A 27108-nucleotide genomic window follows, 5' to 3' on the forward strand; every position below is an offset into this window, starting at 1 on the left:
TCCGCGCCCCCGCCGTTCCGCGCTCCCGCCGTTCCGCGCTCCCGCCGCGCGGGGGCGCAGCGCTCCCGGGGCTCCCGTGCGCGCCCCCGCCCCTGCGCGCGCGCGCTCCCCCTGCCGCCCGCCCTGCCCTTCCTTCCCTTCCTATCCCATCCCTTCCCTTCCCTTCCCTTCCCGTGCCGAATCTGCGGGCGCGGGCCCGTGCGGAAAGTGCCGCGCCGGGAGCCCGGCCGCGCTTTACCCCGGCCCCGATTTCATCATGCGGGGGGCGGGCGCCGCCGCCCCGCCTCCTCCTCCTCCTCCTCCTCCTCCCCCCCCCGCCCCCTCCTCCCGCTCATGCCGCTTCTCCGTAGCGCCCTGCCCGCCCTGCTGCGCCGCCTCGCCCGCCCGCTCCGCTCCGCCGCCCCCGCCATGGACGGCCCGCAGGCCGAGGCGCTGCTGGCGCCGCTCCGGACCGCGGTGCGGCAGCAGGTAACGCGGCCCGGCCGAGGGGCGCCGGGCGGGGCTGTGGGAGGTGCCCCCCGTGTGTCCCCCGCACCCCCGGGGTTTGCCCGCCCTGCCCAGGGGTCGCGGCGCATCCCTGAGCTCAGCACCCCCACCCCTCCCCACAGCGGGCACTGCGGGGTGCTGGGCGGTCCCCACGGGTGTGCCCGGGGGTCTCTGTCCGGGAGGGGTCCAGGGGGTGTCCCCGGGGTCTCTGTCCAGCGCTGGTCGCGGGTGAGGGTTCCCCGCTCAGCCCCGGGGGTCAGCGGGGCGGGGGCGTCGTGTTCGGGTCCCCCCCGGCCGGTCCTTTTCCCCCTCCCCGCAGGGCTGGGTCTGCCCGGCTGAGCTGGGTCTGCCCGGCTGAGCTGGCTCTCTGCTCAGCCCACCTGAGGTGTCCCCTCCCGGGCTGGCTGTGCCCGCTGTGCCCGAGCCAGCGCTCGCCGTGCCCTGGTTTACAGCCCTTCTCCGTGTAGAACAGCCCCCATATGTTTCCGCATCCCCTTGGGTGGTGGTGGGGGTCACACGGCGGTATGCCCTTTAGAGCTGAGTTTCTGTCGGGTTTTCGGAGGCAAATGACGTTCTTTAGAGTTGCATATTTGCCCGATGCAGTAAGGGAGGTTAATTCCTTTGCATATTTTCCATTTCATCATTCTCGTTTGTCTAGGTAGGTGCTGTCTCCTTTTAGCTGGGGCTGCATCACGTTCTCTTCCCGTCTCCCATCTTTAGCATCCTTCTTACCTGTGAAGGATTTGGTCGTCTTTCAATTTCCTGAGTAAATCTTGGTACCCTTTCTGTGACACTGATGGCAGTGGAGCTTGTGGAGTTCCCCTTCCTCCCTTCTTTACCTGTGCCCGTGTGTTCCCCATGTGCCTCCTTTAAGTGGCTGAATCCATATTATTCTCAGCTGCACGCACAGCTACGTGTGTGTCCCTTGTATCCGTGGATTTGTGCGTGTGTTTTCCCATTAAATGAGTGGATTTATGGCCCTCTAATTATGCCAGCACTTCAGTGAGTTTTTATTATGAATCACTGTACAGCATAATGCCTTGGCAAGGGAGCTTGTAAATAAAGCAATGATCTCTAGAACCAGCCAATTTATTTAGTTAAAATCCTGGGTGCTGTCATTTGCCTTTAAAGTATCGAGGCACCCCTTCTTTTCTGGGATTGAAACTGGAGTGTGGGGTGCCAAGGGAAGGTTTGTGGGTAAATTTGTGTAGCTGGGGCTGCCCATATTGTGTTGTACAGCTCACTGTAGTAATTCCCTGAGATGTTTGCCCAAGAGGGAAGGGAGAGGGAGTAACAAAGATTGGGGTAGTTGATACCTCTCCATGCGGGAGGCTGTGTCTGTCAGCTCCAGGAGAAGGAGTTTAATTAAACCTAGGGGACTCTCAGCCTATGGAGAGTGAGCAGCGTATCTTCCTGCAGCAGTGCCTGATGCAATAAGCTGCCGTGATCCAGGGGTGGATCCCTTTTCTGCTTTGCTGGTCTGTGGGACAAAGCTGCAGCAAAATTTGCCACATCGAGTGCTGCTGTGCACTCCTCCTCTGGGCTGGGCTCGGGATCGGAGCTTTAATTAGACCGAGTCCTGTCAGCAAACGTAATTATTTGCCTCAGTTGTGTGGTTTTTTTTTTTTCCCTCCTCCTTGTGTATGTCTGAGTGTGTCTTACTTATAGGTCAGGACAAAGAGTTGCTGTGTGCTGCTTTTGGATGCTCAGCAGTGAGCAGGGTGAGGGCTCTGTTGACTCAGCAGTAGCTGCTTTGCTGCTGCCTTGATGTTTTTCTGCTGCCGACCCCCTGGCTCAACAAAGGCACTTTGGACTTACTACTTTAAAAGAAAAAAAAAAAACAAAACACAAAACCAAAACCCCAGATCAGATCCCTCCCTCTGCCACGTTACCCAGGAATGGCAGTTGGAGTCCTGAGCCCCAGAGTGAAACTTTCACATTCGGGTGTAAGTAGTTAACAGGAAGGAAACAGCAGATTTGTTCTGTTCTTGTAGCCCACGGGGTTAAGGAGCCTGACAGGATTCTTATTTTTGCTTCTTCTCTTTGAGTGTGTTTGTTTTAATGCAGTGCTTGGAGACTTCCTTCTTTTATTAATAAAATTAGCCTTTGAACCCCTCGGTCTCTGAAGTACTTTTAGTTTCTCTAATCTGATTACAGAATGGCAATCAGTATATTCTCTTCTCTTTACTTTCTAAGTTACCTGTAATATTAATGTCAGGAAAGCTCTGAATTTAGGAAAAAGCTTGTATTATGGGAATATTGTAATCACTATGGATAGTGGTTTCTTTTTTCCTCTTTCCTTCTTCAGTGGAGAAGTGCAAGATGCAAGAAAAATGCTGAACTTGGAGCATCCCATTTTTAGAACGTCCCACTTGACATCTCTGTGCTTTTTCCTCCAGCTCCTTTGTCCTTCCCAGTAATTCAAGATAGATCTTGGTTTTGGTGATGAAGAGTGGACTCAAAGGAAGACTTTTAATTCATTTATCTCCTGGTTCAGTGACAAGCTGGGCATGGCTGCTGAGGATCATGCTCAGAAAAGAATGGTGATGTGTGTATAGGGGTTGAGCACTTCCCTGGTATGAAAGGGGGGAATCATCCCACAGGGCAGAGAGACCTTTGTGGAACTGTAACAAGGTGATGGTGGTTTGACTCAGGACAAGATCTTGGTGTAAACCCACTGCAGGGTTTTGCTGCTCTGAAATATTTAGGTTTTGATTTCTTTTCTTTCCAAGGGTATTTTTATTTTTCGTTGACTTTGTTCTTTCTCAAAGTTAGTGAACAGGTTTTAAAAATAATAACAGTTTTTACAGATCATGCAATGCCTTCCTTGCTCAGACATTAGGCTAAGAGTGTCTGTCTTCTGTGAGACCTTCTGAAAATCTGTGTCCTTACTGCTCTGTTTCAGTCAGACAGGACAGAGAAAAAGAAGTCTGAAATGGTCATAAGTTTTGAAGAAAAAGGAAGGGGTAGAAGGAAGAGAAGCCTTGTTACTGAGTGGGAGAGCACAAAGCCTGTGCTCACCATCTGAGAATCCACTTAGTGCATCCTCAAAGACATAAATCAGGAATTTGTGGAAATCCGCTGTACACAGAGGAGTATATTTACATGCTGAGGTTTAATAGCAGATCTGGGATTTCACAATAGTGGGAGGTGGTTGAATTTCTCTAATGATGTTTACTTCTGTGAACTCTCAAATGCATAAGTGTTTCTCACTTGCAGCCTCTGGAGACCTGTGTGGAGAGCGGGGAGGCCGGACAAAACCCTCCTTTTGGATTACCAGGGGAGCTGGAAGAAGGAGAGGTCTTCAAAGAATGAATCTATACATGGTTCTTTGTCTCTTTCTAGGGAGAGCTGGTAAGGAAGCTGAAGGAAGAGAAAGCTCCCCAGGTGGACATAGACAGAGCTGTAGCAGAGCTCAAAGCTCGGAAAAGGGTTCTAGAAGCAAAGGTGAGTCTGGAAATGAAATTTTCAGTCCCCCAGCCTTGTCTGAAAAGCCTTGAAATCTCTGCTTACTTCTCTTTTGCAGTATTGGTTTGGGCTAAACAGTTTCAGTAGGGTAGACTGTTTAAATCACTTCTGAAGTAGTTTGCAGGTTTCCAACTTTGTGGCAATTTCCTTCTCTATCTGTTACACTGCTTTCTTTTAGCATTAAGTCAGTGTGCAAACAAATAAATATGAGTTCGTATTGAGGTGGTCTGTAATCAAAGCTGAACTTGAGTGTATATGTCACTAGTCTTTGTTTGCTGTATAGATTTTTTTTGTGCACAGTGAGAGCACCTGCTGTTCACTGTAGTGAGTTTCTGTCTTCAGATTCTTTGTGCAGCCCTGAAATTCCCAGACTGGTGTGGAACATGTTTATTTAGAAATAATTTCCTTTGCTGCAGTTTAAGCAAAGTTTTGGGAGGCATTTCAAGTAGCCCATGGATTTCCTCAGCCTTAAAGAGAGGGGTGGATTGAAATTGTGTCCCCTTTTTTAAATGCAGTTGTGCTCTGAAAAGTCTCCATGCAAATGAGATGGCGGAACTTGAAGTTTGTTTTGCCTCTATATCAATAAACAAGTAAAATGCACTTCTTCATCCTGTGAGCTTTCCTCCCCTTTCCAGACTGAAACAACAGAAACTCTTGAAGCTGAAATACAGTCAGGTGTGCAGATTCACTCAGGAAACTGATTTGTGTTTCATATCAAAGTGATTGTAGCTGTGCTTTGGTGGTACTCTTAAAAATGAATGAATTAATAAATAAATGCACTGCTACTTGCAGCTGCCTTACTGTGAGAATGTGAGTGCACCTGAGAGCCCCACCTTTGTGTTGGGGCAATGCAGGATGCAGTGTGGAGGTGTGCTCAGCACTTACACAGTTTGTGTGGGCTGGCAATGCAGGAGTGACCTTGCAAAGGCAGCATCTGCCCTTGTGAGTGCAGCACTCCAGGATGGGAGTGCATCCCTCCTGATGGTGTTCCCAGCAAGGCAGCACAGTCACTTACACCTTTTGGGGGAGGCAGCACTGTGAGTGTTTGCTTTAGCAGCTGCTGGTGGTTTTCAGTCCTTGTGATTCCTACTTAAAGACAGCAGAACAGCTCTGAATCTGAATCTTTGAGCAGGGCAGAGCAGTTAGTGTTTAAAATTCCTTGGTTTATGTCCTGAAACCGTAAGTCAATAGATGATTCTGCTCCCATACAGGAGCAGAAGGCTAACACAGGCACTTCTGCCTGCTATTTATGAATATCTTTATGTTTTTAAACACATGCTTCTCTGACATCTGCACAGTTCAGGAACTATTCTCTTTAGGTAGCAGAGGGGGTCTGCAAAATTCCATACCTGCTCCAGTTACTGCTGTGCTGCTGCCATTCCTCCCTGCCAGTTCAGAACTGGGCTGTGTCACTGCTGCTCTCCTTCTGTCCCTCTCTGGGCAGAAACCATCCTGTGTTTTAGGAAACCCTGGTCACCCAAATGGGATTCTCTGCTTTTAGGCAGAGTCTGCCAGGTGGATTCCCATCCAGGTCCTGCTCTGGTATTTGCTGTCACGTGTGTTCTCTGTCTGTCTTTGACTCTTTCTGTCTCTCATGCAAAGTTATTCCTTGTCTTCTGCTAATCCATGGGAGCAGAAGAGGTACAGTGCTTTAAAATTACACCACGCTTATTTGTCTTTAAAGATGTTAAAAAAAGAAAAGTTTGAAATAAATGGACATACAATACTTTTAGTTACCAAAGAGCTGTTCAAAATGATGTTTTGAGACATCATCTGAATTTATTGAACCTCTTACCTTAACTGTGCTTTAAATTATCAAAACATCTTCCTTGGAGAAAATCTTTTGGGTTTGCTGACCTCACTCATAAATTTGCAAAAAATCATAGTTTTTCGGATAAAACAGTGAGTCTACTGTAAAACATTTTCACAGTATCTAGTCAGAGCATTAAGGCACTCTGTAACTAAATTTTCTGAGTGCAGGGGGGCATATTTATGAAATACATTTACATTTTGCAGATAGATATTCCCTGTACGAGTACCTAAATACACCCCTTTGTCAGAGCACAGCGATGAGGGTGCTTGTAACCTTCATAGTCAAAATTCTTTCATGTGAGGAGCACTTTACTGAAAGATTCATATATGCCAAAAGTTAGACATGTGTAGCCTGAACTGGTCGCTTGAAGCTCTTTTTATAGTCAGGAGAGGGAAATAGGTCAGAAGAATTGCTTTGGAAATTGGCATTTCTTTGCAGTGATTGTGAAGAAAGGTGAGGATAACTAGCCTGGGCTTAGCTGTCTGAAAGTTAGGTCATGAGTCCACCTCGAGTGTCTAAAGTGCTGCATTCAGACAATGATGTTCATAATTGAGCACTTGAATCCCAGCAGGACCATTGCTCCTTGGAAAATGAGCATGTTGGCAGGATACCTTTGCTTCAAAATGGTCTTTACAGACTTTTGAGTCATAGTGGTGAGTGGAGAGGATTTCCAGAGAGTTTGTCCTGCCAGAAACAGGAGCTACTCACTGATTTTGGTTTGCTTGGCTTACAGGAACTGGCCTTACAGCCCAAAGATGACATCGTGGACAGAGTTAAGATGGAAGACACTCTGAAAAGGAGATTTTTCTATGATCAAGCCTTTTCTATTTATGGAGGTTTGAAGAATTTTACATTTTATTCCCTTTAGGCTATTGTTCTGGTCTTTCTGGCTGGATGAAATGCTGTACTCGTGCAGTGTTATATTAATGCAACATAAAAGAATTTTTTTTTTTTAAGGTTGGCTTTTAACTTTCTTGTTTGAGTCTTGTAAGCCTTTCAAAAGTTCCCCCTTTCTGAAGTCTTTGGGCTGAAATTTTGTCTTTTCCTTTCTGAATGTAAATGAGTGGACTTCAGGGTGCATGTTCTGAGCATTTCAAACATTCATGTCTATTTGAGCTTTTCCTGGCAAGATAATCAGAGATTCACAGAATATTGTGAGTTGCAAGGGACCCACAAGGCTCATCAAGTCCAACTCTTAAGTGAGTGGCCCACATGGGGATCAATACTGCTCAAATCCACTGTGACCTTTAGAACCTGTTACCGTAGTGACCTTTGTCAATGAACTTTATGGCACAGGTGAATAAATGTGGCTGTTAAATCTCTTCAGATGGCTGATAGGAGCATCTCAGGGGGCAGCACAATGCCTGGATGGTTATTGCTCTTTCACCTAAGATACTAAAATAAACACTCTGGGTTGTTTTATTGGCTTTTTCTGTTCCCTTTTTTTTTTTGCTTTGTGGCTAAACTGCTGATTGGCAGATGTGTGTTATTACTGACCATAACATATTGCTTTGGCTTGTGCATGATCACTGCTTCTGTATTCAGATTCCTCCTTCAGAGAGCTTGCTCCCACAAAACTCTTCACTGAATATAATCTGCTGGTGGAGGGAGAGTGGATTTTAGAGTTGTTGGTTGCAGATATTTATCAGTTGCAGCTTCTACCACCCCAGTGCTCTGCAGCTGAACTGGGCTGATTTGTGTATGGGGTGGTCTGTGGGTGCTTCATATAGTTTATTTTCAGCCTTTATGTCATGGGTCTGGATAGAAAGAGCTCTCTGCAGTGAACCACATCCCATAGTCTGCTCAGCACAGGGAAGCTGAGTTGCTCAGATCGTGATGGAAACACTGAGGAGGGAGGACACCTGCTCCAAACAGTTCAGGCTCGTACAGTCTTGCACCAACCACACTTTTTTCTCTCTTTCTCTCTGCAGGTGTCAGTGGTCTGTATGACTTTGGGCCTGTTGGGTGTGCTTTGAAGAACAACATCATCCAAGCATGGAGACATCACTTTATTCAGGAAGAGCAGATCCTGGAGATTGACTGCACCATGCTCACACCAGAGCCAGTTCTGAAGTAAATATGAGTCTTTTTCTCTGCAGCACATCTTTTCTGGTCATAGTTGCTTTTTACTATTTAAAATTCAGTAAAATTACCCACAGGGATCATGAGATTGGGTCACCCAATTTCATACCTTGCTGCAGTGCAAAATTATTAGATCCCAGTGCACAGCTCAGTGTGAGAAGCTGTTGTTCCATAAATCAGGGGAAACAGCAGTACTCATGTCTGACAATGTCTCCTAGCAGTCCCATTAGGTAAGAGATTGTCATTATTCTATTTTTCTAAGAGTTGAAGAAGACAAAATAATGGATTAGGTGGCTTGCCTAAACCTGGGGCACCTGTGTCCTAGTTTAGGACAGTGGCCTGACCATCCTTCCCTCCTCTGTGGAGGGGTGGCCCCATGCAATGTGTTAACTGAGCTCTGAATGCAAATGATGCTTCTGTAACCCTGGGGATCAAAGGCCTCTCTTTATCCACAGACCAGGTAGAGGGACCATCTTTCCAGGGTGAGAACAGAGTTCAGACTCTGGACCCTTTCACCTACGTGTCTCCACTAAGACCACCATAGGTTTGCTTAATATGTCAGGAGCTTTTGAACTCAGACCTGAGCCGAGTCAATTGTGTTGCTTTGTGTGGGTTGTGGTGTAACAGGCAGAAGCTTTCATGGATCCCTGGTTTAAAATACTGAGAATCTGTCCCCCTGAATTACTGGTTGCTCCTCACAACTGCAGCTATGTCTTGTTTTGATCACAATGCATTTCCTAAAGGCACTAAGTGTCATCTTAAGATTTAAGATTTAGGTGTGTTGATACTTCTCACAGATCAGATTTTCTGCGGGATGGTGCTGTTTGACGTGACTCTTTAATCTGAAGCAGGACTGAGCCTGCAGTTTGAGTGTGTAGTTTGGAGGATAATGGTCTGTCCACTGGGATCACACAGTACCTGGGGCTGTCTGGTGACAGTTGTCATGTTCATTTTTTTTTTTTTTTTGTATCATTTCTTCTAGGACTTCTGGCCATGTAGACAAGTTTGCTGACTTCATGGTGAAAGATGTGAAAAACGGGGAATGTTTTCGTGCCGATCATCTCTTGAAAGGTTTGACTTTGTTCCAAGACTGGGTGGGCTTCCAGTGTGCAAACATTGGAAATGAGACTCCTCCTCAAGATAGGCCCTGTGGGTATAGCCAGTCTTTCATACTTGTGTCTGTAGTTAGATAATCATACCACGCTGAAGATCCCATAAGTTCTGTGAGTGTCTTAAATGAGGTCCAGGATCTCTAGTGAAAACATAGTTGTATCCCTTTTTGTGAAATCCAGTGTCATCAGGCCCTAAAAGATTACTGTGGAGAGCCCCCTGTATAACAAGATTACTGTTCTTTACTGTATTCTGGTCTTGGTTTTCTTGAGTTTCAGTTGCTTTTTATTCGGTACTCAGAAATTATTTAATGATGATATAAAGAGTTAGAGCATGTTTTTCCCATGCAAAGGCCTATTACACTGCAGTTGCTGACTGATGTGTGTACCTTAGAAATAGACCTCAGGTATTTCTTATGTCTGCAAAGCCCTCACACTTTTTTCTAATTATTGGTGAAAATTTGTTTGAAAACAAACGAGAAAATGACGCCAGTCTTAGAAATAAAAAACCTATTTGAAAACTTTTTCACTTAAGGCTCCATTGTGAAAGGGAGGATTGTTCTGCTTTCTGTTTAAGTAGTTTGTGCTCTCTAGTTTTTGAGCCCTTTCCTTGGAAGTTAAGCACGTGGAACGAGCTGTATTGGCACTAAGGCAGTTTTCATAATGCTCATTTAGAATTATTTTTTTTTTTTTTAGTTAAAAAAACCTCAAAAGGAGCCCATCAAACCTCTGCCTCCTTTGCTGAACAGCCTCATAAACAAGCGTGTCCCTGTCTGTTCTGCAGCCCATCCGTGCTGAACAGCCACCTGCTGTCACTGCCACACTGAACTGTTACTGACTAAAAAGTCAAACTGCTTTTTTCAAACAAGAGTGGGAAGGCTTGGCATCACTGCCTGCCTTTGTGTCTCCCAGAGGATGTTGTGCTGTGCAGTGGAATGCAGTCTGACCCCACTGTACCAACTCCCTACGTGCCTCTGTGTGTTGGGATAAAATTAGCCTTGCTGGCTCAGAATCACACATTGCCTTTAATTTCTGTCTGTATAGAAAGGAAACAAGGAGAAAGGGACTGCAAAGCCATTGCTGGGGTTTAAGGAAATAATATTGGAAAGAAACTAGATAAGGACCTGTTGCTTTCCCTCTGGCACATCAATACAGTTGAACTGTAGACCACCATTGCCCTGATGACATTAGTGGAATTACCCCAATGGACACTGTCAAGACAAGTTATGGACATACACCTGTGCTGGAGGATCCTCCTGATTTGTCAGGCTTTAGAGTGGGGTCAGTGATGGAGTTTCAATATTAACTCATGACCTGCTTTTGTTACAGCTCACCTGCAAAAGCTGATGTCTGACAAGAAGTGCACGGCAGAGAAAAAGGCAGAAATGGAAAATGTTCTAACACAGGTAGGTGCCTGCAGGAGGAGGTGGATGCTTCAGGGAGGTGTGTGTGACAGGGGAAGTTCAATGCAGAGTCCAGAGGCAGTGTCCCTTTTCTGTTCCTGAGGATGCTCAGAAGTGTTGACCTCAGAGATACATGTTGGGCTTTGCATGCTCACAAATACTGAAAACTTACTTGTTAATAAATGCTGTGAGCTTGCTGGTTAATCACATCTCCCTCCTACTGTTTTGGAGAGTTATTGCTATTGTATTAGTCTCTTGAGTGTTGGATTGGTAGGCCTGAAGCTCAGTCTTTGGAGCTGGCCTGCTCTGTTCCACTTCACACCCTGGCACAAAGCCTTTAGCTTTGTCAATCCCTCACTGCTGGATTGTCATGCAAAGGAACAGAGATGGATGAGAAGTTTTGTCAGGGTTTTCTGAATCAGCTTAGCACTGAATTGGTGTGTTTTGAAGTTGTCTCAGCTTTGAAGCCCTTGAGATTTGTTCCTCTGTCTCTGTCACCCTGCACAGATCTTTCCTGTGTTTACCGTGAGAATAGTCGGTGCTCAGGCTGACATTCCAGAGCAGCTGCACAGACATTTGCCTTTCTTCTTTTCCATTTGTTTTTCTTACTTTCTTTTAAACGTTTGCTCTCATGACTTCTAGGAGAAATGCTTCCAGAGCTATGCACAGAGTGAATGCTTTCTTCCAGAAAGAGAAACTTTTTTTGCTGGTGGTTTGCGTCACTGAGCAGCTGTCATTAGGATTTCCATACTATAAAGCTGAACACTGACCATCCTTTAGGGAAATCTCTCTATTAATAAACTCTTTTTATATTCTGTCTCTCTGATACATGAAGTATCATGACAATTTTTTTGAGCTCGTTTGATTTTTAAACTTGAGTGTTAAATTATTGCTGCTATGTTCAGTATAGATACTGTGAAGTACTAGAACTGCATTTAAAGGTACATATGCAAAAAACTGGTACATAAACGAACAAAACAATACCAGAAATCATGTTCTTGTGCAGATAGGTTGTAATTAGATCAGTGGTTCTACTACTGCTTGATTTCCAGGGTAAAGGGAAAGTAGGTTCCTTGAAGGGGCTGGTGTTATCCCACTCGTTAAAGAGTCTGGTCATTACCAAGTTATTTTTAGAGCAGATGGAAAATCTCTCACCAAGAAGCCTTGAGCTTCAGATTGGCTCTATTTAGCTGAAATGCAGAGCAGCTCTGAAAGAGCATCTAATGTGTAGCTTGAATATTGTGTTTCATGCAGCAGAAGAAAGAGAAATTAATGCGAACAAAGCCCTGCAGAAATTTTAGCTTTCTTCTCCCTCATTGCTCTATTTTTTTGTTCCCAACTCAGAGCTCCCCATGTTTTAGCTGAAGCTGTTTAAAAGAAGCTTCTGGTGGGTGGTGGTGCAGTCCCAGTGACTTTTCTTCTGCTTTACACCCACTCTTGTGCTCAGACTTCCTGTGCTTTAACTGAATCCTGGACCTCTATTACTAAAATGGGTTTGCAAATGTGCAGAGTATTCTTTTGTCACTGTCTCAAGCTTTAGCTTGCTTGAAAATTTATGTTAAATGGGCATATTGTTTTGAGCAGGTGATTCAGAGCTGTGGATCATGCTCAGTAAAAGATGAAGGGGACATTATTGATTCCTGTTATCTTGTCTAGTAATTAAAATTATTGTCTTGTGTTTTGCTATTAGTTGGACAATTATGGCCAGCAAGAACTTGCAGATCTCTTTGTGAACTACAATGTGAAGTCACCTGTCACTGGGAATGACCTGTCCCCTCCTGTTTCTTTCAATCTAATGTTCAAGACCTCCATTGGGCCTGGAGGGAACATGCCTGGGTAGGTACTAATCTCCTTCTGATCATACTCTCCCTGCTTTACATATCACTTGGAATAAAAATGAAGTGTCTTTAGTAACCTTCCCCTGCCTTTCAGCCCCAGCCTTCTCTGGCAGTTTATCATTCCTTATGCTCTTGGTAAAAGGCAGGAGAAACAAGAGGCTGTTGCAGAATCATGAAAATACTTGAAGCACCCAGAACATGTGGATCCCAGCTGTGCCTTTGCTGGTTGGAGTAGTTTCCATAGAGCCAGTTAACGCTGGGCCTGTAGTTGTCAGTGGCTTCTTGGCTGTAGAAAACCTACTTCAGGGTACCTGTTTGAGGATGAGGTTACTGGTTGGATCCAGTGGTAGCATAATTCACATGTGTAATTCACCCTGGTTACAGGGTGATCCAGTGGTAGCATAATTCACATGTGTAAGAGTGTAGGGGTTGTTGTCCTGAGCTGGGATCTCTGAAACTAAAACCAAAACCTTCACTGAAGAGTAGTGAATATAATTCTTGCTGCCTGTGCTCTGGAATGGGATAAAAGCTACGTGTTGTATGTGTTCTCCAGTGTAGTATGATAAATAGTCTGGGTAGGTTGTATTGTCTGAGGAGGTCACAAATCACTGTAGGGGTTGTAGGGGCCTTAACACTGAACCCCCTCAGTGCTGTAGTCATGGTTTGCCTCCAAAATCCATGTTTGTAAGAAGGCTGGTGCAGCACAGGCATACATAGGAAAGGCAGGGAGGCTGCATTCCCTGTGACCTTGATGTCACTGGCCACTGTATTTCATTCAAAACCCCTTTTTCCATTCCATGCTCGCATCTCAAAACCAGCCAAGTCATCCAGTTTACTTTTGAGAGTAACTGTGGAGTGCAGTGTTTGGGCTACAGCTGATGCTGGGTGTTTTTCCTCCTCTTCAGTCTATTGCTTCATTGCTTTGTGTCTGGAATTAAGACTCAAGAGAGAAAGTACCACCTTTAAGTTTGGTAGTAACTGTGTTTTTCTGTAATCCCTGCTTTCCCCACCCACCCTTTTACCTTCCTGATTTTTCCTCTCCCCCATTTCCTTTCAGCTACCTGAGGCCAGAAACTGCACAGGGAATATTCCTCAACTTCAAGCGTCTCCTGGAGTTTAACCAAGGCAAACTGCCTTTTGCTGCTGCCCAGATTGGAAATTCCTTCAGAAATGAAATCTCACCCCGCTCCGGCCTTATCAGAGTGAGGTACTGCAAAACTTCCTCTTTCAGCAGCAGGGTACCAGGGAGCTGATGGCACCTCCCTTTTGTTCCAGTGTTGGCACAGGATTGTTTCACTTCAGTGCTTTCTCCCAGAGGAATCCTGATTATGGCCCTAGTGAGTCTTGGGGTTCACAGAGGAACTCCTAGTTAGGTTTTAAGTACAGAATTCTATCTTAATGGCTTGTGAGAAGTAAAATCTGAAATAGTTGTCGTATTAGAAATAAACTCTGAGTGACAGAATTTGGCCTCCATCATAGTCTGAACGAATCATGTTAAAGGTAGCTGTGTTCTCTACTGGACTTTGCTTGTTTAATTATGTTCATGCAATATACTTTAAAACTGAAATCAAAATGTGGTTGGCCTTGCAGCAATATTTCCTTCTTTCAGTCCTGCAGATTCTGCAGTTCTACAGGTTGTTACAGAGAGGAAGTTGTGAGATAACCTGACTCAGGACCTGTGTTTGTGTCACAAGATCAGTCGATCAGGAAAGCTCAGGTTTATTGAGAATTCCTTTCAGTTCCATCTCTGGATAAAAGTGATTGTTGCATTTTGTTAGTGATAATCTCTGTATTTTAACTGAACTATTCTGATTGGTAATCTCTTCCATATAGTCTGAAACAAGAGCTGCCATGCACAGCCAGTACGTGTTATAAACTTGGTGATGGATTAATGTGGGGCCACAAATGTCACTGAGGGGCAGTGGCATTGTTAACATGAAGGGAACTCTTTGGAATTTTCTCAGTCCTCCTGTTCTCTTTTGCACATCTGGAAATGAGAACTTTTCTCATTGGAATAATTTTCAGTCAAATATAAATGATACGCTTGTGGCACATTTATTGGAGACTGTTATTGTGCAGTCACAGCAAATTAGATCCTGATGGCTGTGATTTACATTTAATTATTACCTAGAGCTTTTTTAAAGGTTCTTGATAATGAACTAATTCAATGGAAAGTGATTTCAAGAAAGAAGGCTCGGAATCAATCTATGAGTATAGATGTATTAAAGACAAGTTCTTAAAACAGACTGCACACCGTTGCTGAGTGTAGCAGTTCCATTACCTTCAGGAAATTATCACCTCACCTGGTTATTTTTGGCACCTCTGACATGAGTTAAGGCTGCTGAATTAATCAGTGGATTAGTCTTCATTGACCTTGTAGGGAACAAATACTTGTACTGTGAGCATCACAGCAGTCTGGAAAAAGTCTCCAGAGAACTTCTGGAAGCGTTTCCAAAGGTGGTATTCCCTGCTCTGATTCACCCTGGTGTTAACCATGGCCTGGAGACATCTAGATGAATTAGTAGAAAGTTTTATTAGGAATTTGAAGATGAAACTAAATCCAGGGGGATTAGACTGGTTCATGTTCCAATCTGTACATTGTCTTGGCTCTGGGTTTGTGTAAGCTTTTAAACCACTGGCTTGCTTGTGAGAGGCTGAAGCACAATGACTTACTAGAGGGGCTGTGGCTAATGCTAAAATACTTAATACACGTTTGTTTGTTTTCACAGGGAATTCACCATGGCGGAAATTGAGCACTTTGTGGATCCCAGCGAGAAAAACCACCCCAAGTTTCAGAACGTGGCAGATCTCAACATCCTGCTGTACTCGGCCAAGGCCCAGGTCAGCGGGCAGTCTGCCCACGTGATGCGGCTGGGAGACGCTGTCCAACAGGTAACCTTCCTCTTGCAAGCACCTGCAGCTTTGGAATATTGCTCCCAAGGCCGAGTTTACAGACTGTTGTGTTGGTGCCAGCTGGGGTTTGCTCCCAGATTTAAGAGCAGGTTCTCTTCAGGGAATCAGCGTCACTGAGATCCAAGCGTGGCCCTTGTAACCAGTAAGGAAAGGATGTGGGTGGTGCTGGGATAGTGGTTAGAGGTTAAGCTCCCCTCTTAGCTTGTGGCAAGGAATATTAATACCAACCCTACCTGGGAATCTCAATACTCAGCTGCTGACCCCATCAATACAAGGCTTGCACATTGAGGTTTCACTACCTGATTCATCCAGTTATGAATGGGTAGGTTTTCCAACCCCCTCTGCCCCAGCCCCCCAAAACCCCAATTAAAAAAAAAAGCCAAATAAAAAAAGCACCAAAACACTGCCCCCCAAAACCTAAACAAACCAAAAAACCTTAAAACTAAAAAAAAAAAAAACAACAAAACAAAACAAAAGAACACCATCCCCCTATTTTATTACAGCTTTGAGCTGTAGGGTGCAGCTGCTGTAGTGCCAGTGACTGCACTGCTGCACACAATGGGGCATTTACAAGTAGGTGATCTTCACCTACTTGTGAGTGATGAGTGAGTGATGAGTCTCAATACTCAACAGACTCAAAGAACAATAACTGTTTGTTCAGATAGTGCCAGTGGCAAGAGGTGGATTTGAAAAGATGTAATAGTTTCAGGGGAGACACAGTACTTCACCACAGGCAGGGGCAGGAGGTTCTGTCTGTAACGTGTCGGGTCATCTGCAGAGGCACAACAAATCATGGCATTGCTTCCTTAGGAATTAATGTGAGTCTTTTCTTCCCACTTTTTCCCTCTCCAGGGTGTGATCAATAACTCCGTTCTCGGTTACTTCATTGGCAGAATCTACCTCTTCCTTACAAAGGTCGGCGTGTCCTCGGAGAAGCTGCGCTTCCGACAGCACATGGAGAATGAGATGGCTCATTATGCCTGTGACTGCTGGGATGCAGAGTCCAAAACATCCTATGTAAGTGGCAAAGGGAAAACAGCTCTCCCCGTGCAGATCTGGTTTATTTCTTGCTTCTTAAAAATTAAGGCTGGCAGTCTGATGTGTCTGTCCAGTCCCACGTTGGCCTGAACACACTTAGTGCAGTGGAAATATTCTGAATCCAGGGCTAAGGGAACTGGTCAGCTCCCTGCAGTGCACTTGCATTAAGTTTATGAACTGTTCATGCTGCTTTTGTAGGTCCAGACTCCTTTGCTGGAGCCTGAAGTAGCCTGGGGACATTTCACTGGTTGAAATCCATCTGGAATGAAAGGAAACAGAGTCCTAGTGCTTTCCAAAGACTTCAACCCCTGTAACAGCAGTGGGGAAGAATTTGTTTTGCTAGAGGCATTACTCCAGGGCAGATTTCTTCCTGCCTGAATGCTTGGTCTTCCTTTTCCTCTTCCAAGCTGTGAGAAATGAGTTCACTCCTGCCAGTTCAGACAGCTGGTGCTGGGAGAAAAATTCCTAAAGATTTTTTTTATCATCTTCCTGCTGAGTCATTGAAAGCTTTTTGGTTCAGGCCTTGTTGAGTGCTTATTCTCTTGTACTGTTGGTTGGACTTAGGCTTACCACTAGGGATGTTTTGTTACAGCTCTTTAGAGGAATAGCAGCCAGTGAAGTTGTACCAAACTGAAGGTTAGAAAAAAACCTCCTGCATTTCAGATGGGTGATTTGTCTTCCTGTAGAAAAGACCTGAAGAAACAACTGGAATGGCTTCCTCTGAATGTCCATAACTGACTTCTCTAAGTTCACAGCCTCTCTTCCCAGCGTGCCCAAAACTGGACATGTGTGAGCCACACCATGTAAATAAGATTATTAAACTTTGCAAGCCTTGTCATGGATCAGGACAACCCTCACAGAGCAGTGTGTCCTAACCCAGAAGTGAGCACATCAATCCCGGGGCGTGACAAAATCACCTTGTGAACTGGACCCCGCTTTGGTTTGTCACTTAACTCTACCAAAAATGTTTATACCAACTTGCAGAACTCAGTAGGAAGAAGAGAACTGCTCTGAGTAGCTTAAAATCTTTTCTATAAAGTTATTGTGTAGAATAGTTTGGGTTAAGGAATCTTAAAAGATCCAATGCCCCTTCCATGGGCAGGGACACCTTCCACTAGCCCAGGTTGCTCCAAGCCCCGTCCAACCTGGCCTTGAACACTCCCAGGGATGGGGCAGCCACAGCTTCCCTGGGCAACCTGTGCCAGGGCCTCCCCACCCTCACAGGGAAGAATTTCTTCCTAATATGCAATCCAACCCTGCCCTCTGTCAGTTTGAATCTATTCCCCCTTGTCCTGTCACTCCATGCCCTTGTCAAAAGTTCCTCTCCAACTCTCCTGTAGTCCCTTTAGGTACTGGAAGGGATTCTAAGGTCTCCCTGGAGCCTTCCCTTCTCCAGACTGGACAACCACATAAACCTGGATTTTGTGTTTTCTCAGAAGTACCTGTAGTACCCTAGTGGTTTAATTTGTGTAAAAATTCCTCAAGATGTTCTGGAACACCACAATTTTTCAAGCACAGGAATTTCTTCTGTTCACACACCCTTCCTGACACCCTGCTATGTCACTGCAGGCTGGAAAACCACACAGCATCTGGCTGCCTGTGTGCCCACATTGATGTGACAGAGTGAATGGGGAGCAGCTGAGGAGCCTTTTCTTATACAGGATTGTCTTTTAGAAAATCCAGAGGGAGGTTGTATTTGCTGCAATTATTAGAAAGCTTCGTCAATTCTGTGTGAATGGCGATGAGATTCCTCCTTGCCAAACATGCTGAAATGTTGAAAGGAGAGCTTCCCTTGCATGTGATCTGTGTCCTACCAGCTTGTAAGCCAGGCTTTTGGCCATTCTGATGTGGCTGGTTCCCTGCTGTCTGTTCCATGCTTGGGAGCAGGGAACACCCTGGGGCCATGATGTCTGTGTGCCTGTGGCATGTGAGTGACAGGGCTGTGTGCTCTGGCCCCAGCCCCGAGCTGTTGGCACAGGGCTGTGCTCTGCCAAGCCATGTGGAAAACCTGGCCCTGAACACAGGCACTGGTTACATGACTGATTGTTTCCTCTGGAAACAAATGGAATCACTCAAATGAAGGGACAACTAGTGAGCGAGGGCTGCTTATTGTAACAGAGCTAATTATGTAGAAAAAACAGTCATGGGAGCAGGGAGGGCTTAGGGGTGAATAAACATATTTGATGGTTAAGTGGGCAAAAAAGTGAGTTGGTGAAAGCCTCCACTTCTGTTTTTCCAGGGTTGGATTGAGATCGTTGGCTGTGCTGATCGCTCCTGCTATGACCTTTCCTGCCATGCCCGCGCCACCAAAGTCCCTCTTATAGCTGAGAAGCTTCTCAAAGAACCTATATCCTTTCAGAATAAACCAAATTCTCTTGAAGTGAGAAGTGATTTGATGTTTTGGGGAGCTGCATAGCTCTAATTAAAGTTACATCTGTAACTTTAGCGAGGAAACCTGGAACTACAGAGCAGCATCACTTTGGGAAGTAACCTGCAAAGATTTGAGCTTGTGGGTACTTTTTATTGTTCCTTTCCTCTCTTGGAGGGAAATTCCTTAATCCAGAGGAGGAGGAGATTTGTTTGTGTTGTGTAGCAATTAGCTTTGACATAATGAAAGAACCAGGCCCTGCTTTCTGTCCTCACAGGCTCCTTAACTGCCTTGTACAGAACAGTCAACGTTGTTCAGTTTGAGGCAAATAAGGGAGCCATTGGCAAAGCTTATAAGAAGGATGCAAAGGTGGTGATGGAATACCTTTCCATGTGTGACGAGTGTTACATCACCGAGATGGAGCAGCTGCTCAACGAGAAAGGGTGAGCTGGCTGTGTGTTTGTGTGTGGTACCTTCCTCTGACACCTCTGCTGTGGGTTCTTAAAGTGCTGCTGGATTTATTTGAGCCTCCTGAAACCAGCTTCCTCGTGAGAGCAGGCTGTGTGGATCGTCTGAAATGTTTTGGTGCTGTCCCTTCCACTAGTCATTGCTGGTCATCCATCAATATATGCCATGGTGTATGCACATTAATCAAATATTTATTTGTGTGGGAATGAGCTTTAGCAGGATCATCCCAGGAAAGAGAGACTTCAGTGAAATGGCGAGTGTTTACCAGCTTCCCTGCTCTGGTTTGAGGGTTGACCAGGACTGCCAGATGGTTTTAAACTTCAGTTTTAAAATTAGTAAAATAATTCTGTGATTAATGGAACATAGTTAATGGAAAATACTTAAATGAGAACCAAAACTTGTGTGAGTATCCTCCAGTGTTCACTAAGCTGCTTTAGGACCTCTTGCAGCCTTTGACTTACTGAGGCAGGAATTTGTGTGTTTTTCCTTAACCTGGCTGCCTGCATTCCTAACACACGCAGAACTGAAAATATAAGAGGTCTTTACAGTTGTCAAATTTGCCTGAAGCAGGTCAACAGCTGTATATGTTATGGGAAAGCTAATAGTGCAGTAATAAAAAAATCAACTTCATTTCCTGCCTGAAACAGTACAAGCTGTAGGATTAATGAATATGCTCCAAAATGGTAACATTTACATTTTTCTTTTTTTCCCTGAGCTAAGATTGATTTCATTTGCATCTCTATGAGTGTGGAAGTGTAGAAAAGCAGCAGAGAAACCACTGCAGGATATGGTGTACACACATCAGACCCGGGAGGAAGTGAATTTAGTCCATCCTGAATCTCACTGAAACGATTCAATAGATGAGTTACAAGCAATATCCTGGTTTTATTGATAGTGAAGTCTGCAGCCAGTGCCTGCTTTGTGTTCCTCTCTTTTTCTTTTCAGTGTATGTGCTTCATCCTGAGAGTTTTCCATTTCCTAATTGAGTTTGCATCAGGCTGTTAACCACAACTAAGTTCACTGTGATTATGAAAATGGTTGCTTTTAATGTACATGTAGTAATTTTATTATTAATGCAAATTTCTCTTAATGGGTGTGCTACATGTTTCTTTCATCTCTGGGGTTTGCCCTGGCTTCTGTCATCCCACTCTTACTGTCAACCAACTGATGCAATTAAGGAAATACAACTTGTTTGTTTATTATTGTAGCTTTTAAGTGACCTCTCTTTCTTTTGCAGGGAATTCACTGTTGAAACTGAAGGGAAAACTTTTAAAATAACAAAGGACATGGTTACTGTGAAGAGATTTCAGAAAACATTACATGGTAAATTTGTATCTTTGTTGTTTGATCATCAACAATAAGAGGCAGATCAAGATACACTTTGAATGTGATACACATTATTAGTGGGTTTATCCTGTTAATATTGTATCACAGCATAGGAAAAATGCCAAATGTAATTTCCTTGAAATCTGACTGTTTGAGTTGGAAAGCTTTCACACAGCAGTGGGATTTCAGTGACCATTGATTTGGGCCTGTTTCCCAGCTTGTTGCCTGGTCTGGTCACCCATTAATAGACTTTGAGTGAGGTATTATAGCCACACTGCTCCAGTTGCATATTCCAGGATTTGTGAGGTCCCCTGTGGTGCTGTGAACCAGCTGTTGCAGTGATGGAGGATCTGGGAAGGTTTGGGAGCTTTCAGCTCGGTGTCCATTGCGGTGCAGCAGATGGGCTGTGACAGGCTGCTGGAAGGGCTCCCTGCAGAGCCCTGTGCTCAGGGCTCCTCTTGTCACTCTGCTGCCTGGAGCCAGGTCCCCTGGCATCTGCCAGCCCTCCAGGCTGCCCTCCTGACCAGACTCTGCCAGCTCACAAGTCCAGTCAGCTCCTCTGGTAGTGGATAATCACACCAGCTTTGCTCAGTGACGGCATCTCCACAGAGCTTTTGTCCCGGTATGGGAAATGAGGGTAATTTTCCAAAGTGCACCCATTTAGTTCCTCAAAGATTTGTCTTTCCAGCCAGCTCTGTAAGCACCTCACCCAAGGTCATTTGGGAAGCTTTTGACAGAGCTGGAGACTGAGGTAGAGTTTTCCCCAGCTCGTAGTGTAACTAGTGGATCATCCTGCCCCAGGCTGAGAACGCAAGTGCTTGTGGGAGGGAGTAGAGTAACTTGTGCAGAATATATTTGTTCTTGCAGCTGCTGAGCCACTGAGATGTCCAGATGCCTTTCAGTCAGCATATGCTACTGCTGTGCCAGGCTTTGCTTTATCACAGCTTCAAAGAAGGAGTCAAAGTTGTTGATGAGGGCCAGCAAGTAGAACCCCAGCTGCTGGTTTTCCTTTAGATTTGAACATTTGGCAGTTTGCCTGCTGTCTGCAAACAGAAGGGAAACGTAGTTTCCCTCTCTTTTGTCTTGAAAATGGGTTGGTCAATGCACAGATAAAACAAGATCATCCTGTGCTGTGTCCTGCTCTGGGGTCCCCAATATAAAAGGATATGGACCTGCTGGAGTGTGTCCAGAGGAGGCCACAGAGATGCTCCAAGGGCTGGAGCACCTCTGCTCTGGAGACAGACTGAGAGAGATTGTTCAGCCTGGAAAAGAGAAGGTTTTAGGGAGACGTGAGAGCCTCTTCCAGTGCCTAAAGGGGCTCTAAGAGAGCTGGAGATGGACTTTGGAGAAAGGCATGGAGTGATGGGACAAGGGGTAATGGCTTTAAATTGAAGGAGGGCGGGTTTAGGCTAGATATTAGAAATTCTTTACTGAGAGGGTGCTGAGGCACTTGAACAGGTTTCCCAGAGCAGTAGTGATTGCCCCATCCCTGGAAGTGTCCAAGGCCAGGTTGGACAGGGCTTGGAGTAACCTGGGCTAGTGGAAGATGTCCCTTTCCGTGGCAGGGGGTTGGAACAAGATGGTTACGTTCCCTTCCAACCCAAACCATTCTAGGATTCTGTGATTTTATGATTAATGTGTGCATACAGGCATCTAATGCTCTTTTTAAGGTGTAGGGGATGGGAATCACAGACCTGCTCCTCAACTAATCATTACCTTAATTTGGGGGGGCATTCTCAAGTAAATCAGTTCCCATAAAGATCATCTAGTTACAAACTCTTCAGCAAGGTGGAAGTTCCACCCTGGGTTGGGTGCTTAATTGAGAGGACTGTTCTGTCACAGAGAGTGGGAGGCCAGTTGGGATGCAGTTATGGAGAGCTGGATCCTACCCTTGATCTTCAGGAGCAGATGATGCCTGTTTCTTCTCCAACAGCAATCAGCTTTTTGTAAAGAGCTGCTCTTTCTGGTCAGGGCAGCTGTCCCTGAGCTCCTTTCATACACAGAAGGGAGAAGGGGGGAAAAGCCTCTGATGAACAGGTGGCAAAGACTGGAGAGAATGACGGGTGCATAGTAACAGCACATCACATCTGCTGAGGGGTTTTGCGAACACAAGCTGGTTTATCCTTGTTCTTTCCCTCGTGATACATTGCAAGGGGATGGAGAGTAGGGAGGGTGTCATTACCCTGCCATAATCCAGGCTGTTTGGCATGGCTTTAGTCTGTGCCAAACAGCAACCCCAGACAATGCCTGGACATGGTTTGTGGCTTGGTGTGGAGCAGGGACTGTTCCCAGTGAACAGTTTGGATGAGGTTTTGCTGTTGTGAAGTGGAAGAGGGTTTATCTGCATGGATGAAAGTTGTGCAGTGTTATTTGCTCTTGGGGTCCTCAGTTGTTTTTTTACAGCCTAAATACATCCTGTACATGGACTAAGTCCAAATCTCTATTTCAGGTAAATACCTGAATATAGAGCAGAAATGTTTAACCTTTTATTTCCATGTGCTCAGATACAGGTAATCAGAACTTCTGAGCAGAAAGACAGCATCAGTAACCACATTTTTTTCTGTGTATAAATCCATGTTTAATGATGATGTGTGTTATTTTATGTTCCAGTGGAAGAAATCGTCCCAAATGTAATTGAACCCTCCTTTGGTATTGGAAGGATCATGTACACAGTGTTTGAACACACATTCCGCATCCGGGAAGGAGACGAACAGAGAACGGTGAGCTTTCCTGCAGCTGGGCCTCAGCTTAAACCACCTGCAAGCACTTGCCTTTCCCTGACATGCAGGGAAAGAGCTAAAATAAGAGGGCACAATACCCAGTGGAGATGGGAGAGCCCAGGTGTGGGCTGTAGGGTTGCTGTTTTTGCCAGCGTACGTGTCATTTTTACATGCGCCCTCAGAGCATTCTGGGGCCGTGTGTGCATGAGGCTCCCACTGTGTTACTGCCAAGGGGGTGAGAAATTCCTCCTTCTGGATTCACACTTGGCAGTGTCCCATTGCTCAGAGAAAGGCATCTCTTCAGTGTTTAATTTCCTTTCTTTCTGCTGCTTTTCCTGGAATCGTAGTTCCATGCAGCAAGGCAGACAATGGACTAACTGTTTCCTCAGTGCCCTGTGAAATTCAACCTCCTCTGATTCTGAGCAACCCTAAAACCTTGGCCTGAAGCTTTGCTGTAGCAGGGGCCAGTGTGTGTTACATCCAGAGCACCAGCCTCTTCCAGACAGTGCCCAAATGTGATGCTCTGTGCCCTTGCTGGTGGCCCATGGGAAGCTGGCTGGAAATCTGACACTGGTTCTTTTTCATTGTTTCTGGCTGCTAGACTGTGGTAAAGAAATGTAACAGTGCTCCTTCATGTGCTACAGGATGTGATACAGTTATGAGTGGGGGAAACGAGGTTCAGGAGCCCAGAGTTGGGACACAGTTGACTTTCAATCCCAAACTGCTCATGAAATATATTAGACTTAACTGCTCTTCTAATACCCATTTACTTTCTGTGTAGTGTAGGCTGCTCTATGTTCTGGTACGTCTCATATGCATAACTTCTGTCCCTTTGAGGCCTTGCTGATTGCCAGGAAAAATTTTATTATTTTCCCTCACTTTTGGCACATTTTTGTTTTCTGAGGGTGTCTGTGGAGGGTGCTAAAAGCATTTGAGCTGCGTATGCTTCATGTGCGTGGAGTCTCTCAAACAGGGTGTTTGGTTTAGACTGTGCATAAGAATAAATCTCCTGGAAAGACCCCTCTGCCCTTCATTTTTCTGTAATTCAGATGAGGTTAAATTTTTTCAGGAGGGCTCTGGTAGACCTCTTTTGACGGGAAGTAACATTTAGCTTCAGGAGATAAGGAGGGATGGAGGACAGCTGGAGAAAACCAGTCCTTCAGTGGTGTGAGCTGCTACTGCTGGGCCCTGAATGCTGATGTCTTAAGAGAAGGCCACTGACTCCCCTGGAGCAATCACCCTGCCTCCAGCCTCAGTCAGAGCTTATTCTCACCTCCTAAGAGTCTGACCTAACGATTAAACTTGTATTTATTTGTGCTTTTTCTCTTTTTCCTTAGTTCTTCAGCTTCCCAGCTGTTGTGGCACCGTTCAAGTGCTCCGTTCTTCCTCTGAGCCAGAATCAGGAATTCATGCCTTTTGTCAAGGAATTATGTAAGTGTGTTAAGCACTGTGGGTCTGATGGGGATGTGCACTGGGAGGAGAGGGAGAAAATTGCATTGGGAGAAAATATAGGGATAAAATAGCGGTGGGAACCCATGGCTCTCACACATGCAAAGGGAACATTGTTTAGCTAAAGCAGCTGAGTTGGTTGGTATCTGTAAGCTTTGAGTATCCATCAAACTCTTCATCTTCCCTCAAAACACCCAACACCATGATCTTTCCTGTGTTGGTTTGCAGTGTAAAAGACATTTCTTTTTTTCCTGCTATGTCAAAAATAAATCTTTCCCGCTGCTTGGAAGAAGCTGTCTGGAGCAGTGGGGGGGGTTGTATGTTATTTCTTTTATTATTAAAGTTTTCTTTGCTTTTATTGGCCAGCTAATTTATTGACTCTGTTGCAGAGCTGCTGAGCCTCCAACCATTCTGTAAAACTGCCTGCTGGTAGTGGGCATCATGATGAAGGATAGGAGCCATAAAAAATGGAATACATGAAGGAACAGGGATTGCATGTCAGACAGTTGGCACCAGTTCTGCCTGGGACCTTGTCTCCCTGTGCTGAACATCCCCCAGCACACATGAGGCTGGTGTGGTTTGGAGTTAAAGCAGAGTTGTGGGACTGTAGTCTTGACAGAGACCGAGACACTGGATATTCTGTCAAAGTAAAATTGAGGGTCTGTGATGCTGCTTGAAACCGGGACACATGGAGCCCCCCTTCAGGTAGCGCCGTGAGGATACAGGAGGCCTGTACCAGGGTTGTGTTGCCTGCTGAGCGTGTAACGAATCCTGGTGATCCCCCTTGTCTTCCTTGCAGCTGAAGCACTCACCAGGAACGGCATCTCTCACAAGGTGGATGACTCCTCGGGCTCCATCGGCCGGCGCTACGCCAGGACTGACGAGATCGGAGTGGCCTTCGGGATCACCATTGACTTCGACACCGTGAACCGGACGCCTCACACGGCCACCCTGCGGGACCGCGACTCCATGCGCCAGATCCGCGCCGAGGTGAGGGGCAGGGGGCGGGTTTGGCTGCTGGCAGAGCCAGGTGTGTTCCTGATGGGCTTGGGGAGGACATTACCTGCTGTTCCTGAGCCAGCAGTGGTGCTCTTGTGGGAGCTGCCTCCAGCTCTGCAGGTGATTTAGCTGTGCTGAGAAATCCCTGGTGCAGAGACACTGGTCAGACGGAAGATACAGGCCCTGCTGATGAAATGAGGAGAAGCTTTTGTTTTTCTTGAATGCAGAAGTGTTGATCTTACCTGAAAGCCATGCTTGTGCTGATTGCACTGCTCTTTAGAGTGGCTCTTTAGGAGTGAAGGCTGCTGAGTAGAAGCATTAGCTGGGTTGTGTCTGGTTTTCAAAAGCAGGGCTCCTCTGAATCCACAGGCACCAGAAGACAGATCTTTCCTTGCTCTTTGCCTTACAACTTCCTTCCTGCTGGTGTTGCCTGTGCAGCATCAGAGAAGCTGATGAACCATTCCTCAGAAGCCACACCTGCCCCAAGTGTGCTCTGGTGGTGTGGCCGTAGTGCTGGAATGGCAAACCTCCCTGTGGTGGTGTCTGCCTGTGAGCAGAACTGCTCAGAGCTGTGGATGGGCAGTCTTGAGGGTTTTGGTGTTTTTCTTCTCTCACTGGTGCCCTTCTCTCCTTGGCCAGTTTGGTTCCTGAAGGAGGAGGAGATGGTGCTCACCTGTGAGGCTGAGTTGTGGCTTTGCTCTGTACAGAAGCACCTGGGGCTGCTGAGCTGGCAGGGGGTTTGGCTCAGTGCTGGTTCCTCAGGGCACCCACCTCTCTCTGTATCCACCTGGGTGAGCTCTCACTGCCCAGCACCAGAGATGAGACTTTGTTTTCCTTCAATTCCTGCAAATTTTCTGGTTTCTGGCTGATACTTTACACCATGACAGTGGGCTGTGGGGAGTGAAGAAAAGGTTGGCAGCTTATTCTGTGCTGGTCTTACAGTAAATAAGGCTTGGCTAAATCCTGGCTTACAGCACCTTTTGGTTGTGTGTATTGAATTTTTTTCCCTTCCAGAACTCTAGCACAACATTACCAGGGATGAACCTTGCTGTGGTCCACCACAGTGACAGTTCATGGATCACCCTGATAACTGAGATAACACAGTCTGTCATTTAAGATGTTCTAACTAATGGTTTTCTCCCCAGAAATGATCCTCCAGGAAATGCCTTTTACCTCTTCTGTTGCTGATGTAAAAACTACCCACATTCTCCCAAATACCCAACAGAGCAGCTTGATTTTGTTGACTTTGTGTTTCTTATGTCTTTGTGGCTTTGCCTGCAGATCTCTGAACTCCCTGCCATCATCCGTGACCTGGCCAACGGTTATCTCACCTGGGCTGATGTTGAGGCAAAGTATCCACAGTTTGAGGGACAAGAGACTGGCAAAAAGGACACAATAGAGGAATAAAGAAAAGGACCTTAAGTGAAATCCTGTCAAATGTCCTCTTTTTACTGGTCATGTTAATATGAAATAAACTTACTGTGTATTATTCGAAGCTGCATTGTTGGTGCACACAGGGACTATTTGGGTTTTTTTCTTTTCCTCGATTGCTGCCCGGATTTAACTTTAACAACTGAAATAATTGCAGTCTGAGTTGAAGGTGTTATGAATAAAAACGCCATTATCTA

General features: G+C 45.6%; 1 protein-coding gene across 1 annotated transcript; it reads left to right on the forward strand.

The window, feature by feature from the left end:
* Positions 1–334: 334 nt before the first annotated feature.
* Positions 335–27108, forward strand: GARS (glycyl-tRNA synthetase). Its single transcript, XM_027660634.1, has 17 exons — positions 335–468; positions 3832–3933; positions 6501–6603; positions 7699–7840; positions 8832–8920; positions 10288–10364; positions 12052–12197; positions 13257–13406; positions 14929–15091; positions 15965–16129; positions 18390–18497; positions 18816–18961; positions 20224–20309; positions 22923–23032; positions 24370–24463; positions 25281–25471; positions 26762–27108. The coding sequence occupies exons 1-17, from the start codon at positions 409–411 to the stop codon at positions 26885–26887; spliced, it is 2058 nt and encodes a 685-aa protein (XP_027516435.1). The 5' UTR covers positions 335–408; the 3' UTR covers positions 26888–27108.

The sequence above is a fragment of the Corapipo altera genome, unplaced genomic scaffold, assembly GCF_003945725.1.
Source record: "Corapipo altera isolate COAL_440 unplaced genomic scaffold, ASM394572v1 126, whole genome shotgun sequence".
NCBI classification, from domain to species: Eukaryota; Metazoa; Chordata; class Aves; order Passeriformes; family Pipridae; genus Corapipo; species Corapipo altera.

Excerpts from the sequence above, each read along its gene's own strand:
- GARS (XM_027660634.1), top strand. The coding sequence starts at position 409 with ATGGACGGCCCGCAGGCCGAGGCGCTGCTGGCGCCGCTCCGGACCGCG. Across the intron at positions 15,092-15,964 it reads TGGGAGACGCTGTCCAACAG|GGTGTGATCAATAACTCCGT; the intron begins GTAACCTTCCTC and ends TTCCCTCTCCAG. Across the intron at positions 20,310-22,922 it reads ATTTCAGAAAACATTACATG|TGGAAGAAATCGTCCCAAAT; the intron begins GTAAATTTGTAT and ends TTTATGTTCCAG.